The sequence below is a fragment of the Diuraphis noxia genome, unplaced genomic scaffold (genome assembly GCF_037042655.1).
Source record: "Diuraphis noxia isolate RWA-SAM2 unplaced genomic scaffold, SU_Dnox_SAM2 contig0001, whole genome shotgun sequence".
Classification (NCBI taxonomy): domain Eukaryota; kingdom Metazoa; phylum Arthropoda; class Insecta; order Hemiptera; family Aphididae; genus Diuraphis; species Diuraphis noxia.
In genome coordinates, this window is record NW_028301711.1 from 72,492,015 (window position 1) to 72,511,131 (window position 19,117).

Below are 19,117 nucleotides of genomic sequence, written 5' to 3' on the forward strand. Positions count from 1 at the left end.
TGGTATGTTAAGGATTCAGACTTATTCCTTAACGTCCTTCTTACATCGTATCAGTTGCATACTTGCATCTGCATGGAGTTTCTTTGACACTTCCACATTTGAAATTGGTGATTTCATAACTAGTTTCGTTCAAGTGGCAATGAATCCCGAAAACTTATTGTAGGTGTAATTAAATCGTGTAATTAAAATGTCTATAGACTATTTTGTAATTCGATTACAGATTGATACTTTTATAGTTAATCTATGTTAAATGTTTCGATAAATTATATTAATTTAATTAACCCTAAACTTTGTTACATACAATTTCAGTTGTGTAAAAAGTTATACACTTGTGAAAAGAATTGTTCTTTATTTATAATACGATGACGTTTGCACCAATCCCAGAGTTTTAAAAATATGAAATACAATCATTTTTTCATATTTTTATTTGCTGAGTATTTGATACTTTGATAGTAGTGCGTTGTTCATATTTTCTGACCACGTATATCATATATATATATATATATATATATATATGTACTATTATAGCTTTTATATTCCATTACTGGTTCACAAACTTTTCAATTGATCTTCTTTTATATATAGGGTCAAATAAAATATTACTGATATTTTGGTTCTTTGAAGTAAAACTTTAGGTTCTGGCTAAATTGATTGAAAAAACTATATATATAGTTTTTTCATCTATACATTATACATATAGAGGCAATATATTATACATCTCACTATGGCCATATTGCAATTTCAAGGTTTTTATAAGTTTTTAAAATATGAAGTTTATTATTTATAAAAATAATATTAATATGATTACCTACCTAATAATGTTGTATTGCCTGAACCTTTAAACAAATTGAATACATATACATTTATTAAGTTTAAACTTTAAGGGGACATAGTACACGCATGTGTTGTCTCCGTGTTACACACGTACGACATGGAACATTTTCACTGATCAGTTTCAATAGCATGCTGCAAGTTTTGATTTTAAAATGAATTGATTTATCGTCAAACTTTTAGGTAAGAACATTATTTGTTTTTTCTTATTAAATTTTTACGATATTTTAGATATTAAGTAGGTAAGTTATACGAGTATTAAAGTATTAATATTTGAAAACATAATTCACTTAAACATTAATTAAAGAATCGTAAAAAAACAAAAAGAAAATATGCACAGATAATGTTCTCGCCTAAAAGTTTGATAGGAGGTCAATTCATTCTAATATCAAAACTAACAGCGCACTATTGAAATTAGTGAAAGAAAATTATATTCTTCGTTCTTCTTCCTGGGCTTTTACAGGCCTTCAAGGCCCATCGCCGCAACAACATATTGTTTCCATTCTTCTCTATCAAAGAAAATTATATAATATGTCATATGTGTGTAAGATGGAGACAACACATTCGGGCACGACATCCTCTTAAATGTATGTATCGCACTCAAACCGTTCAGATTGTATCAATATGACCCAACTGAATTACTTATATTTTTTTCCAGTAAAATACTTTTATTTGAATTTTGTTATGAATACCTGCAGCAGTTTATATTCATTAAGATCATACAAAAATAACGTGACACACAAGTTTTAGAAATATATACATTTCTACAAAGAAGCTCAATAACATTTATATGTGTTTCTTTTTCTCGTCATTACTAAACGTCTATCACTGTTTCCATATATTTTTTCAGTTTTATCAAATATACAGACGAAGTACAATTACTACGTCAATAAAAATTTTTACATAAATAGAAAATAACGAATTTTATAATAGTAAAATGACATCGAGGAGCTTCTTTCAGTGACACGTGGACGGTTTATTATTCATCATACACAATACTGTTGATACAAATTTGAATATTATCAGCAGGTGCTCTTGCCAAATGTATAATTTGTGTTTGATTTAGAAAGTGTTGACCATGGACAGTTTGCATATTATTATGAAAAATAAATTGAATGTCACATTGCACTGTAATTTTTTCATCGTTATGTGGTTGTACAACTCAAGATTGAATGAAAAATCTATAGTGTACCAATGGTATGCAAACAATGGATATTCAGCATTTGGATGTTTTAAAAATGTTATTTTATAGTTATTACCATATACGCATAATATAATACAGTTCTTAGAACTAGGGTTACACATTACAGTTCTATATGCAGGTATCGTTATTCGTTATTATACGTTATATGTCGTTAAAGTATCTTTTATTCTTGTATCTAGTAAAAATAAAAAAATTAACCAAACAATACGTTTAATAGATACCTATATGTCCTATACAAGTATGCCGTAGCATTAGAAAAAATTAAAATATGGTTCTTACACCTATTCGGTTGAAATTTGGAGTAATGTCATCTGCTTGATAAGCCAATGACTGTGCTAGATGAAAGAGTTCACAAGATAATAATAAGTTAGGTACAAATTTCTACTATATAATAGGTACCTCTAACATCGATCTAACCTTACAATGCACAAACATTAAGTGTGAAAAATTCCCTTTTAAAAGATACGATTATTAAAGTAGTTTAAACATAATTTAATATCTAGTAAACGAAAGGCATTTAATATGTAATATTATTTAAATGTCTTTGGAAAATACTTCAATTAACTTCAATTATAATGACATGCTATTTCTTTACGTAATCTATACATCATGAATGTGTTAATCTATTAATATTATTTTGTTAACATGTATGCCTTAGGGAGTCCCATTTAGTTTATTACATAAGAAATAATAAAATATTTTATCTTATAATGTTATATTATATCATATTTATATTAAATACGTGTTTACGCATTTGGCCAGAACTGCGAATTTACGTAGATCAACCCAAAACTAATTTTTATGGTTTTATTCTATTTAGTGGAAAAACTGATTCCATGTAAACAATTCCCCAAAAACTTACTCTCAGGAAAATCTATGACACAATTCAAAAATATGCCTGTGATCATGTTTGGTTGTTTGAATAGGCTGAATAGAGTTAATAAGTCTATTTGGACATTTTTCGATCATTATATTTTTTTCGTAGAAAACAAAGTAAATCCTATGTAGTTTTCAATAGAAACTAAAAGATATTTTAAAAAAGGAGTTTTTTTATTATAATAAATTATTTACAAATGATTAGAAATCTATTTCAGTAAAAATAGAAATGTGATGTTTTTTTGTTTCTCAAAAAGTAGTGATTTAGGGAAACCTGATCAAAACCTCTTTCTCTGCAGCGTTCATCAGATCACAACGATATTCATTATAATAACGGTTATAATAATATGTATTTATACATACAACATATGATACTTATTAATTTATTATGTATATTATACATTATGAATTACTTAAAAGTTCAGTCGAGGATTATAATTTCTCATTAATCAATATCAATTTATAAAATAAATTTCGAATCATGGATAAGCTCAAATAAATCGAACACAAATTTCAGAATTAAAAATGAAATAACAAGATTTTTTTCACTTCATTCTGTGTGCAATAATGTAGATTTAAGTAAATTTAAGAAGGTACATGCTACCTATATACTGTATACCTATAGTAAACCTGTCTTAGACGGAATCGTATGAGATCAATTCAAATTTCTGTCTAAGACAGGTTTCCGTGATCGAATAAAAAAGAATATTCCATCTCATCGAATTAAAAATTTATATAAGATGATATTTATAACTACTTATAAAGTAATGAAAAAAAATAAAAATAAAGTAATGAGGCCATACCTTGCATTAACCACCTACTAAATTAAATTTATTAGTCGGCATCTTCGATATTGCCCAGAATTAAATTCGTTCGAATTTAAAATTTAAATATTTTTTTTTTTTACTTAACAGACTTGCCTTATACATGATTTTAACAAACTTCAAACATAACTTATACAGCGTTAAATACGTATAATCTGTACAAGGATAATATAGTAACTAGTTTGTAAAATTATGCAAGTGATGGTAAAGTTGTTTTCTTCAAAACCATCTCTTACGAAATTATGATACAAATTAAAAAAAAATGTTTTTAGTTTAAGATTTTAAGTTTAATGTAAAAACCACTTTATTTCTTACGAATTCACGTAGTTGTTCTTGTTATGGCATTAAATCGTACATATAGAAATCGTTTTATCGACGATTTGCATTTATTTTACTCTTTGTACTACCTACATAAATTTCGAAATAATATTTTCTTAAACATCTTAGTCAACTGTCTATTATATACATTAAAATGATATGTAAACATAATAGATTATTGGTACCAATTAATAATCTTAGTGTCAAAATATAAAGGCGCACATTCAGTCTTAAACTCGGGAGTGCTAAAATGTTTTACCCCAAAGTTACCCGTGAGAGGGGAGGCTTTGCTCTCTCCACACCACCTATACGGTTATGCATATCAATTCAAACACAGTTATAAAGTACTAGGTAAATTCAAAATAGGTATCGAATTAATGAATCTGATTTTCAATAAAGAATTTTTTTTGTCTAATACTGTTCTATAACCGATTATAACAGTGACTATTTATATTTTTCGATGAACGAGGGATGTAATCAGGATGGTCTAAATTTTCACTACTTTTATAATTATTGTTTTATTTTTTTTTACATAATTTAGGTTAGGCACATGATTATTTAAAACAGGTAATATTATTATGTGAGTATACAAAATTCAAATGTATAATATTACATTTACTTAAATAGTACTATACCGCAGTAATAAATTGTAGGAATTTATGTAGAAAAGTGGAAAGAATGATAAAATAAAATAATTTAATATCAGTACTTATACTATTGTCACTGACTCAAGTACACAATACGAGTATTGAGAAAAACTAATGAATCGCCCATCTTTGATTCATAGCAGGTATTATTACCAAAAATAGATGGTTGAAAATTTCTATAATATCAAACTAAATAATTTTAGTAGTTAGACCTAACCATCATACCGATAAAACGGTATACGAAAACAAAAGCTTTTTCAGTATTCCAGTAATACATACTAAACATAAAGTTGAGTTAATTTGAGTGCATTCTAAAATGAAATAAACAATTCATTCTTATAAACGCAAAATATTATACTTCAAACAATATTTTTAGCTCGAAATAATTTTGGGGTGCTAAGCACTCGCTGGCACTCCCGTATGTGGGCCAATTCCAAAATTATAAGTTAATGTTCTGACTGTAACGATTATTTCATACCGTCGTAAAATGATTTTTAGTACCTACGTTATACTTATAATCTTTCTCATTAGATATTATGTTAGGTACTTACTTATGATAAAAAATTTGTATAGATTATGATATTATAGTTAACTAGATAATATTGATAATTGATATACACTATTTTTTAAAGTGCAAATGAACATTCCAGGAACGCGGTAGTTAGGTGATTTTTTTAATTTCAAATGTATTACATTTTTTATTTAGGTCACTTTTTTTTTTCTAAAATCAAAATTCTAAAATGATTAAATTTGATCATATTATACATACACATTTTTGCGAGTAATGTACAATATATAATATGATATTATTATCGATACTCGGATGTAAACATGCTCACGAATAGTTTCTAATCATTTAAATAAATTAGTTATACACTATAAAATTGATATTCTTTTAATTAGAATAACAGTAATAATCTTCAACGTTGTGTGAACGTGTATGTACCTACACAAACATATTAAATATTTAATCGTATACGGTGTATAAAATGCGATAAATTAGGTAATATGCTTAAAACTGGAATTACTGCCATTGAACGAATCTAAAGTAGGTATTTCAATCGAATTCGTATTATGAACGTAGGTAGTTTCAAGCGACATTTTTTTTTTTTTTTTTATTATAGATTATTATATAACAATATATAAGGTCAATATTTTTTACAGTATATTTTTTTTTTTCAAACAGCATTGCGATAATAATGACATCTCATGTTTTCTAAAATAAATAATAACTGACGTGCACTAGCTATCTCATCAGTTACCATAAGAACTCATAAACCTACATTCAAATATAATAAATAAATTGTGTAGGCAGTGGCGTACGCAGAGGTAGGGTTCTAGGATTCTGACACCCCCTGAAATTTTTTCATTTTACAAAAAAATCTTATTTACCATCATTTCAATACACAGAGTCCATAAATTGTTGGTAATTTTTAATAGATATAAATTATAATTTGTTATAGGTAACTAATAATACAAAAAATGTTCAGCAAATTATTTAAATTATTTACTCATGTAAAACCTTAACCGAACTAAAATCCTACGCACGCTACTGTGTATAGGTACCTACTTACTATATATAAATACTAAAAATACATAATAATAATAGTATAATATAATCAATATAATATAAATATGCGAAAACGACTTAAACATTTTCAATTTTTTTCGCATCGGTATTATATAGGTTAGGTTATCTACGGTAATATATAATGACTATATAAGAGAGATCTTCACAACCGATGTGTTGTATAACATAATGAAACATTATGAATTACGATATAATATTATGTGTATTATTATTAGATAGACTATGACACATAATAATATACTATTATATTATACCTATACTCATTTGTGTGCATTTCATAAATATTAAATACTGATAGCGTTTTAAACTTTCTTGTCACAGCGACCACCTGCAATACTACTCCGAAATGTCAAATCCACTCTGAATATTTACTTGACAATAAAACCGGACTACGATCACGATAATTCCCCGAGCTAATACTTGTTATCTAACGATCCAATAAGTATACCTTATGTGTACCTATTACCGTCTACCAACTACTTCCGCCCTAGTAGAATTATCTTTTTTCGGGAAAAATACGTCTACGCACTTAAAGTGTTGTACGAGTATTTATATAATTCTTATGCACACAAAAACATATTATGATAAGTTCGCGTAATATAGAAGCGTCAAGTAATAAATATTATTGATATATTCATGTAAAAAATACGACGAGTTCTATACACCAATGCGTGCATTAAACATTCAAAATATTATGTTTTATTAGACACAATAAAATAGTAAAAATTGAAAATAATACCAATTATTATTTATTATACCTACTGGTACAAAATAAGACCTATAGATGAATTAAAAATGTTCTGTAATAAACTGTTTACATACACTAGCGCTACTTCTAAATTTCGAATGATGATTTATAATATTTCTTCATAATATCTACCTATAATTTAGTTATAACGACTCATCTGTAGTGACCATACCTACTAAGCACGATACAATATTTTATCGAAAAAAAAAAATGTTTAATTTATTCATTCAAAAATATAATATGCGAGAAATAAAACATCATCATTATAATAAATTAATAAATAATTAATTGATTCATTAACATAAAAATTCAAAATTATTATAATAATTATGTAGGTGATTACTGTTAGTGTAACGACATAATATCGCTATTTATATATATTTTACATATTTAATATGTTTACAGTATCTATAGAGGTATATCTACAATTTAAGCAAAAATCTAGTGGGAACCTATCTATCCAACTTATAATTATAAACCTTGCATTCATCATTACACCACTATGAGCTCGATTAAACTAAAAATGGTCAATATTTTGTTAGAACTGTGTGGTGCTTACACATTTCACAGGTTTTAGCATTTTTAGAATGAGCTTCTTTTTTGTTGTTGTTATGACTGCGAAAACTATAAAATAACTCGCTAAAAGTACCACTAGTATTTAATTTTCAGTCGATTAATTACAAGGCAATGAAAAAAATTTGGAACGAATTTTTGGCACAAAAAAACCAACAATCTTCGTAGGTACTCCACTAAAGAATTTAATAAGTAGACGTATCGTAATTTTACAAATACAATTCAAAGCTATTCTACTTGTGAAAATGCAAAACAACAAAATTAATATGTTAGCAATAATTCTATTATATTATGTCTTATTGTAATTGAAGTTTGAATTTGTAACAACTTGGACATATGACCTACACTTATACATAATACATCAAATTAGTATTTAAATTTTACCTCCAATACAACTGTATCTTCCTGTACACTTTAGTACTATATTAAGTCTATTATTGTATATGCACCTAGGACCTAGGTATTATTTCATAACAATTTTTATAATGCATATTTTTTATATTCATTAAATAATAATAATAAGTAATAATTAACTCAAATAAAAAACTTAGAAGTTGGCATAATTCCTTCTTCAAAACTATATTTCTAGACTTTTCTTGAGTTGGCGTAAACATTTTACAATCATCATATTAATATAAATTATAAATACGTATTACCTGCGTACATGACTAAGTCAAGAACAGTACAGTATATTTTATTACGATTGGATATCACAGGACCACCGAGAGATCAAGAATAATTATTTTAATTATTAAACAAAAATATAGCATAATTTGTTTAACAGGTTAAGTGGATCATATTGTTTTAGCTAAATTAATATAATAAAATCAAAGAATAGGTATGTCAGATATCTTATATTTATTTCCAATTCTAAGACGATCATATTATTTTGAATAAAAAAAAATATGTTATTTTATTTTTAAACTTTTTAAAAAAATCAACAAATTATGGATATGAAATTTAGCTTAAAGTTTAAAGTGCTTATAAAGTGTACTTGAGTTATAAAATATTTTAAATTTTAGGAATACATTTTTAGGCTCATACTTTATTTTGGTTTCAATAATATGGCAAAAAAACTGAAGAAAAACGATAAATCCACAAGAAATGCATATTAAATTTGGCTACTGATCACAAATCTCTCAAAATAATAATTAACGTTATCTTGCGTTAAGTTCAACAAGCGAGTACCTTCATCATTTGAATTACCTTGTATAACCTTAAGAATTAATATTGCTTACCTACTTAGTACTCAGAAACCTTAAAAATAACTTATTTATTATAATATAAATATACCTACGTATCAAAAAAATAAAAAATAAAATATTTTCTACCTATGAATATAACAAAATATAATAAATTAATACTAAAATAATCATAGAGACTTAAAGAAATTTTTAGTGTTATTTTGGCAAGAAAAATTAAGTCAAATTATAGTGATATTAGCATTTTATTTTCCAGGGATTAAAAATTAAAATAATACCGTTTTTGTTTATACATTTTATATTTGAAAATTTATGTTTATTAACGCAACACTTAGTTATAAAAATTTAATTATTTTTATATTTTATGAAAAATTTAATACCTGGTTAGTGATTAATATATAATGTATATATATATAACATAACAACACGGCCGTAAATGTATTATAAAATGGTATCCACAAATGTCAGACACAATTATTGTTGAGACTTTCGAATGTCGATGTATAATTTATTATTACACCTATATTTTTTCAATATGAATGTTGTTGATGAAATATTATAAAATAATAGAGAACATTAATATGCAATAGTATAAGTACTTATGAATAATTGCTTGATATATGATCATTAATTTTTTAAAGATAAAATATAAATATGGAATGATAGTTTAAAAGTCATTTCATTTGAATTATTAAGTTAAAAATATATATTTATAAAAATTATGAATTTTAGCATAATTGAAAAATGTTATTTGTTGTCTTGTAGCAACACAAACTTTTGTATTTCAAATTGAACATTCTGTTTTACTGCGATTTATAAGTAACATGATTTTTTGTTTCTGAGTCTATTGATTTAAGTAATGATTTAAAATTAAAATTGAAACGAACAGATTGAATTGTTATTTTACTTATGAAAAAGAATAAAAATTACTCTGTATAAGAGATTTCACATTTTATTTTCTATAGGTACGATGTATTACGTTTATATTTAATACAAATCCGAACCCTATAACGACAGCATAATGAGATATTATGTGGTTGGCTTAACTTCGACTATTGTTTGAAAAATACTATTTGACACAGACGCTGCTGCATAGTTTTCGAAAGGAATGTGTTAGCAGTCGATCTCGGTGACCGTGGTGACTTCGAAACGGCATAATAATAATAATAATAATAAAAAAAATAATAAAACAAAAAAAATTGGAAAACTGAGAATCAAGACTATCACAACATAATAATAATAATAATAATAATTATTATTATTAGTATAAAGTATTGCTTAACGCGCGTCTCGAGGGATGGCGGCGATATGAAGACCGCCACCGCGCGCATCTCTAATACGACACGACGACGTCTTCTTTGCGGACGGGGAAAAAAAACTGGTCCCAAAAAAGCCGTCGCACGAGTTTCGCAATAACGTCGTATACTATAAACATTTTTATGAAGGTTTAGGTAATCCTGTATGCTTATGATGATAAACACGCGATTCTGACCGATTTTCGATGCGGAGAAAGTGTCACTACCATCAGACGGCAGGAGGGGCAAAAACGAAAATTGCACTCAGACTTCGAATTTCGGGGAACAATCGAGCAGTATATAAACCAGGGCCGGCTAACCGTTTGGCATCAGTTCACTCCAACGATTCATCGCAGTCTCCAATACAAAACACAAATTGTACATCTCGTCTGAAACTGCACTACCGCCATGGCTCAATTCAAGGTAAGATCGAAACTCATCATTGTATTATCATATTAAATATACCTAATACAGAGGGGTAACATGATTGGCCCGTTCGATTGCTTCTTCGTCGGGTCACGATGTGTTTCGGAGCTGATGGCAATTCTCACTGGGGAAACCTCTTAAGCCTCGTGAGATAATCGGATTTTGACGTCTTTCTATTTTATTTGAAATGTGAAAACTTTATACGGATAGCCGTAAACTCCGATTCAAAAAACTCTATTTTCAAAAGTTGTAATGAACGTCTAAATTTAGCACAAATTTTTGAGTATTTTTCTAACATTATTATTTGAAGTTAATTTAAAAATCGGAGTTCTATGCAACCCAAGTAAAGTTTTCCTCTTTATTCAAATGAAAAATAATTGATCAAAATCTGAATATCGTTAAATAGGCTTAATCGTTTTACTTGTTAATCGTTTTTTTATCGCTAAAATTATTTTATTATTATTATTATTCGTATTGCCTGTGGTACGACCACTTTGCAACATAACTAGACACATTTTTTCCCATAGTAAATAGCAGACCCGACTCCAACGCTCTATCAAGTATTTTATCGTTATTTTTTATTTATTTTTTGAAAACAGTATACCGGTAACATGCACTTTATGTACCCCTCCCCCCATCATATATATCTATGACTTTAAAACTCTGTGCGAATGAACTGCCGTCTTTTTTTGCAAGGAGACGGTATGCAAAACTTCAAACTATATAGAAAATCCTGATGGGCGCTTAATTTTGTTTATCATATGTTATTATTTTCTATCAATTTTGTTCAGACAACATAGCATAAATACATGTCTACCTAAACATTATATAGTTTGAACTCATCATCGTCAAACACATCCGTTTGACCATCATAATATGGTAGACAACCAGTCGTCTATAGAAACGATTTTACTTTTTTCAGGCATGTATCGTCGGTCTGGCATTGATCGGGCTCTGCGTAGCCGACACAGTCAAGAACACTGACACCAAGACCGCTGCCAAACGTAGCGCCGATCTGTCGTACGGTCTCCCGTCGGCGTACTCCGGACTATCTTCCGGCTACGGTTCCGGTTCCGGTCTGTCTTCCGGCTACGGTTCCGGCTACGGCCTGTCCTCCGGCTACGGTTCCGGCTACGGTCTGTCTTCCGGCTACGCCTCCGGTTACGGTCTGTCTTCCGGCTACGGTTCGGGTTACGCGTCCAACGCAGTACCAGTCAAAGTGAGCCAGTCCGATCAGGTGGTTTCCGTCTCCGTGCCACAACCGTACGCCGTGCCAGTCACCCGTCACGTGCCAGTGTCCGTGCCCCATCCCGTGCCAGTGTCCGTGCCAAGAGCCGTCCCGGTCAGCGTACCACACCCAGTCCCAGTGACCGTCGACCGCCCATACCCCGTTGATGTGCCACGCAGCGTACCAGTCAGCGTACCACACCCAGTCCCATACCCAGTCAGCCGCGCCGTGCCATACTCCGTCCCACAACCGTACCCAGTAGAAATCCAACAACACGTGCCAGTCTCCGTCCCGACTCCCGTCATCGCACCGTCTTACTCTGCCGTTTCATCGTACGGATCTCTAGGATACTCTGGCGCTTCATCGTTCGGATCTCTTGGATACTCCGCTCCGTCCTACGGATCATCATACGGACTGTCCGCTCCGTCATACGGCTCTTCCTACGGATACTCCGCTCCGTCATACGGATCTTCCTACGGATACTCCGCTCCGTCGTACGGATCTTCATACGGATACTCCGCTCCGTCATACGGATCTTCATACGGATACTCCGCTCCGTCGTACGGATCTTCATACGGATTGTCTCACGGACTCTCGTCATCCCTGTCCTCTTACGGTGGATCTTCGCTGTCCGGTTCGTCCTACGGACACGGTCATGGCGATTACAAGAAATAAAATGTATCGCGTCCGAAAACGCTTTATTACAATATGCAACCGCGCTGAATCCGAAACCCATCCAGAAAATCTCACTCGTCTCACCCACCAGCAACCGTCACCGTCTAATGCAGTACAACTGTAACACTGTCTGCACCGTGGAGCCGAAACAGCTGCTTCCGGTCGTTATTCAATATTATTATTATTATTATTACAATATTATACTGACGTGTACATAAATATAACATAATATATTATATATTGCGCGAACCGGCTGGATAACGTCTTATATATTTTCACATATACCTATAACTTCGTATGATAGTATACCGTGTGCGTATAGGTATGTGTGACATATAGGTATTATGGTTCAGCACGGTCGATCGTATCCAATATATTATATTTTATTACACTCATTATATTATTATTTACAGCTAATATTTTCATCATCATCGTCATCGTTATTATTATTACTATTATTATCATTTTATTTTTGTTATTATTATATACGTTATATTAAGTGTTTCGCGGATGTAGATGCACACCACGTGCAGTATACAAAAGCAAACATTTTCAATTTATCTCAATAAAACTCAAAAACAAAATGTAATACAATAATATAGCTGTTTGTGTTTATTGACGATATATATATATATATAAATCGTTATTAGTTATTGGTTATTATTCATAGGTAATATTATATGGTTACCTACCTATAACCTATACGAGTAGATTTATGTTAAACATGTTTAACCAATATGATGTGCTGCGAAATGGATGTATAGACATAATTTTAATATATATTTACACAAATTACACACATAATTCATTCGTACAATATATATCCAGTCACGTGAGCCATCTTGTGAGTTATGGTCCTTTTTTGTTTCTCAAAAAAACATTTGATATTATTTATATCATACTAAAATTCGTAATTAGTATAAGGCAATCCATTGTGGATATATGATGGTTATATATAGGTATTATCTGCTTAATATTATATTATTGATGCAGATGTGGATTTATTAAAAGGTGTTTTATTCTAAATAGACATACACGCCATATATATACCACACTAAACTTAGTTGGGAAATTTTAAATTACATTATTAATTTTAAAGTCTGCTTTATAGGAATGAAATGTTTAATTTATGCGAACATTTATCAAGGAATAAGGTAAAAACTGCTAAGTGCTAACACATGATATACAAATATATTTTACAATATATTATATATGTATAATATAAATAATTTTAGAAATGTGAGTATATATATAGTTAATTTAAATATAAATTTAGTATATAATAACTTGTTGAGACTATTCAAAGTTTTTCATAAAAATAAATACCACACATAAAAATAACTTGTTTACAATAAATGTTTATAAGTTTGCTTCATAAAACTCTAAATCCGACAATCTATGAATGCGTATAACACTACATTATTATATTAACAATAATTATTAAAAAATATAACACCACACCAAATATATAAGATGATGCACTTAAGATGACATCCAATTTGCATCTTCACCTTAAAAAAGTATGAAAAATTAAAGTTTATATTATGTTCATCAGTTTACTGAGAAAATACAGTTTCGTTAGTTTTAATGTTAAAGCGAATTGACCAATCGAAAGGTCATATAATGTCAAACTTAAAGACAAGAGAACCTGATAATCATCTTGTGCTACTCATAGGTTGTTATCGATATTTTTATTTCAAAGTGAGTAATAGACATATTGGTTACATTCAGTAACGCATGCGTAAACCTAAATTTTAAAATGCTCATAACTCGTTTAAAAATTTAAACACCAATGAAAATTTACGAAATTCTTTATATAGTACAAATATATATGATGGTGTTATATAATGGTTTTAGATCCTAAAATATTTGTATTTTTATTGATAAATAAAATAAAACAAATTATCATAAGAAAGCGAACATCCATGGATTTAAAACCGTTTGAATGTCATCAATTCATCATAATATAATCAGACAAGATAATACCATTATATTTTATCACATAGGACATTTCACTCATATTAAAAGGACGTAGATATATATGTGTTTTCTCAGTCTATAGGTGCGTAACATGTCAAATTTACGCTTAGATCACGTTTACCTTCGTTATTCATTAGTTAAAAAATTATGGTGAATCGCATAGGCTCAATTTAAATTTAAAAAAAAACTAAGGGTTAGAAGCTATATACATTTTCTCACTTGTTTTTTTTTTTTTAAAGAAGATTTTGATACATAAACACGAACAATATTTGAGGGTGCTCATTTTAAAATTAGGGGTACTATTACCCCCTAAGCCTCCCCCATCTCCGCCTATGGTGAATCGTCAATTAACCTATCATGCAACTTAATGGTAATAAACAGGGTTGAGATTTTATGGCATATGTAAATTTCTTATGAGATGCTTAAAAAATATCAGAGTAAGCTTAAAATATGTTTCATGATATAGAGAATTCAAATTAAAAATTTTATTCCGTTTTTTTTTGCGATTTTTTAATTTTTAGTGCTTTTTTTGGATTAAAAATTTATTTTTACCTGCTTTGACTCGAAGCAGGTAAATAATAATAATTTTTTATCTTTATCTTTTAGTACTGAAAATAAAAAATTTAATTTAATAAATTTTTTTTTGGATAAATTCAAAATAGCCTTTTCATGAATCTGATTATAAGAACAATTTTGATGGTTAAAAGATTTGTCTAAGCCAAGTAGTTTATTTTTTAAATTTAATATTTTTTTGGTTAAATCAATTTGGAACGTAATAACTTTTTAAAAAATATGATTTTTAAGAATTTGCCTATATGAGTACCTAATTTCTTAAATTATTTACTAATTTACATATCAGTTATCACATAATATTAATAATTTATTGTTGTCATACGTTGAATTAGCATAATTTTTATATATTTTTTTTTTGGTTATGTCTTTCTTTTACATTCTGTATATTTATTATTTAACATATTATAATATATTAAAAATTACTCTTTCTTTCATTTTCCTATTTGCTTCAGTCAAGTATATAATACAGACGCAATTATAATGATTAATTTTATAACTTTCTGGACAATTTTTTGATGTAAACACAAAAAACATGATACAGATTATTCTACGCGTATGCTTAAACCCTGACCTAAATCTTATATTTTTAATATCGATATCCGTCTTTATGTAGGTATTCACATAAAAAAAATATGCCAAGAATTGAGAAAGCAAATTATGATTAAAAAATATAAAAGTAATATTTGTACTCATAAGTAGATATTTAATTTTTGTTTTTTTTTATACTTATTAACTATTTACAGCTATACACATGAAAAAAAATCCAAATTTTCCAAACAAAGTTCTTAGAATTATGACAAATGCACCAGAACTCCAAAATAATTCAAGTATAAGATCATAATATAAGTGTGCTAGCTGAAAATGTCCACAGTTCACTACCAATTTGGTAGTACCAAGATCACCAGCCTCAATACACTTCAAACTAAATAATTTTATGATATATAGGTAATACCTCCTCCACATCAAAGACGCAGTAGTCAGACGATCTATTGGTTAATTACTATATATGTACCTAATTATAATTATAATTACTATTACTACTTAAAGGTAGGTATAGTACCTAATACAATATTATTGGTATATGGGTAATATTTAATCTGGATATAGGCACTTTTATCGAATTACAAGGTTCATAATTTCTGTAGACCTTAAGTTCTATTGGTTATATTATATAATACAATTGATGGTAAAATTGTTGAATACCTACTATAATACTAAATATCTAGTATCTACCTACTAACAACTAATAACAACGTTTAAACTTAGTGCATATGAACTGTATAGACTTGTAAAGGTTGGTTGTTATATATATGTAGGTAGGTAGGCAGTTTAGTAGCCATCTATAGCCATTTACGTAACGTAGTTTTACCCGTTTCCTAAATCGTGATATTAATAAATAATTGATAATAACTGCAGTTAATGGAATAATTACTTACGGGATTAAGATTTTTGACGTTCCACAGGATAGTTGGTATAGGATATGGATACATCTTCTAAATAAATTCCACAGGTACCAATAATAATAATATTATACGGTTACACTGCAAATTGTATAGACAGTCCGTCAGCCAACTTTCTTCGTTTGGAAAGTGACATTTTTCTATAGGTAGGTACTATATTAACACTTAAATAAAACTATCATCGAGGTATAATTATCGGTGCAATCATCATTAGGTATGTTCGTAATTTTTACATGCAATTCAAGTTTATATAGGTAATATACGTAAATACACGGTGGGGTGTGGTTACTTCCTTATTTAAAAAAAATCATAACACAAAAATTATAGGCAATGTTGATTTAATTATCTGTTTTGTGTATAGAGGTATACATTTAAAGTTTTATTTTATTTGGTTTTAAAAACGACATCTCGAAGGTGGCCACCGTTCTCGTCAATGCACTGATAGATAGTCGGAATTTGAAATTGTTGTCCACTTTTTCCAGCATATCTGTGTTTATGTCGGCAATAGCAGCACGAACATTGTTTTTGAGATGACCAAGGGTCTTTGGTCGATCCATGTACACCAACGATTTTAGGTAGCCCCACAGGAAAAAATCACATGGGGCTAAATCTGGAGATCGTGCTGGCCACTGAAGATCACCTCTAAGAGAGATGAGCCGTTCGGGGAAGTTTTCACGCAAGATATCCATTGACCTTCTTGCCGTGTGAGCTGAACTAGTCATGACAAAAACCTTAGATAGCGTGCTTTCGAACAAGCCATAATCCAACGCTATACTATTAATAGCCGCTCAGTTGCGAGAGTTTCAGATGAGGAAGTAACCACGCCCCACCATCATGATTTTCGGGAATAAAAACAGTGTTTCAAAAGTGTTTTTGTTCTACACGAGCTAAATATAATATATTATATATATACAACATTCCGGCCGCGACACCTTATAAATTATATTTGGAAGACAGCCCTTATACGACGGATAAAAAGAAAAGGATGCGTGGTATATATACTATATACCAACAGGCAACCCGTCCCTATTTTTTAGTGAACCCCGACACAAAGTTTGTAATCCGAAATTGAAAGTGTGCACTACGGATTCAAGAAGTGGGTACCTACTAAATACTAATAAATAAGACTACTTGCTAGATAGTAATAGGTGTAGTACAGAATACTTTATACAAATTTTTTTAGCCCCCCACGGTTCTGTATTATTTCATGATGGTACATTCAAAGATGTGTAGTACGAATTTTTAGGGGTTGCAGGCAACAACCTACTATATACGATAGTATAATATGATATTATCCGAATATCTTTTTATGTGACTTTGGACTTACAAAACATCACTGGTATTTAAAATGCGTACGAAATTTGGTATACCTTTGTCGAAAATGATATGTTAGGGAATTAAAATATTGTTATGGTACCTATATAAAAATGAGTCATTGAACGATTGAACAGCAAAATCGAGTTGAATAATCAGGATACTCATCACTCCGGATAATCCGTGACATCCGAATAATTCTAATTTTTGAAATCCGAATATGCCCACCACTAATAGTTACCTATCCGCTAGGTTCGCTTTAAATCAGGGCGACCGATATCGAGAACTGACTTTACAACTCAACTTTTTAAAGTTTGATTTTGAAATTGATACAATTAGCAGTGGTAACCATAGTGGGCAGTGGCATAGTAACGACACTATAAATGACGTAACTGTAAGTCCGGCTTCGAAGTAAATCTAAAATCGTTACCACTTACCAATAATTATTACGGTAGCTAAAGTTAATACTCTGTTGACGGTGGTGAAATCAAAATTTGGCAGTAGGATTTAGTTCCGAAGTTTATGGCTGTTGGAAATTTGACGTTAACGGTATTGGCGGATGACGTACTATCGCTAAATTGTAATACCTAGTTATAGTATAATATTCACTCTTTAAGTCTTAAACAAAATATTGTGACGACATTTAAACGAATAAAGCAATAGCAATCGAATAATTATAATTTTATTCTAGGTTTTAAACATATTCCATTACTTAATTAGTAATTACCTACTAATTTTGCCATAGCGAAATTCATCAAATGGAATATCGGATAGGTGAAGATAATGAAGTAACAATTTATGGTTAGATATAACTACGAATTAGCTCATTTGGTAGGTATAACTTGTGTTTAGTTAAGTACCCATTTAAATTTAACACGAACCTAATTAGGCTGCATAATTCATATTCATTATTTATCTTGGAAAAATAATTGAGTAATAACTTGTAAATAATAATTGACATTCAAAACAATTATTTTTAATAGTTATAGCTATTAAAATGTTAAATATTAAAATATTTATATATAATATATAATTAAAAATGTAGCAAGTTTTTTGATTTTGGCAAGTTTTGTGACTGGAGATGCATCCATCTGATTTTAATAGGTCATATCAAATTTTAGGATGCTTGTTGTGTAAGCTTTAGGCTATACCTACTCACTCAACTCTCCCTTTACTAGAACCCAAATAATTGGCCTTACCTCTGCTCACTAGGTAGACTATTTTCATCCACGAGAGGTTTCATCAACAACCAACAGATCCGCAGGACCTCAATTTTGAGGTTGAACTTGTTGTCTACCGGAAAATAATTGCAAGAGATGTCATTATAATTATTAGACATTAGTATATCATAA

The 19,117-nt window shown here is 29.5% G+C and overlaps 1 protein-coding gene and 1 pseudogene across 1 annotated transcript; one reads left to right on the plus strand and one right to left on the minus strand.

Moving 5' to 3' along the window:
* LOC149061615 (uncharacterized) overlaps window positions 1-19,117 on the minus strand; it is a 587,539-nt pseudogene that overhangs the window by 215,864 nt on the left and 352,558 nt on the right.
* On the plus strand, window positions 10,373-13,035 carry LOC107169077 (uncharacterized). Its single transcript, XM_015518709.2, has 2 exons — window positions 10,373-10,532; window positions 11,458-13,035. The coding sequence occupies exons 1-2, from the start codon at window positions 10,518-10,520 to the stop codon at window positions 12,436-12,438; spliced, it is 996 nt and encodes a 331-aa protein (XP_015374195.1). The 5' UTR covers window positions 10,373-10,517; the 3' UTR covers window positions 12,439-13,035.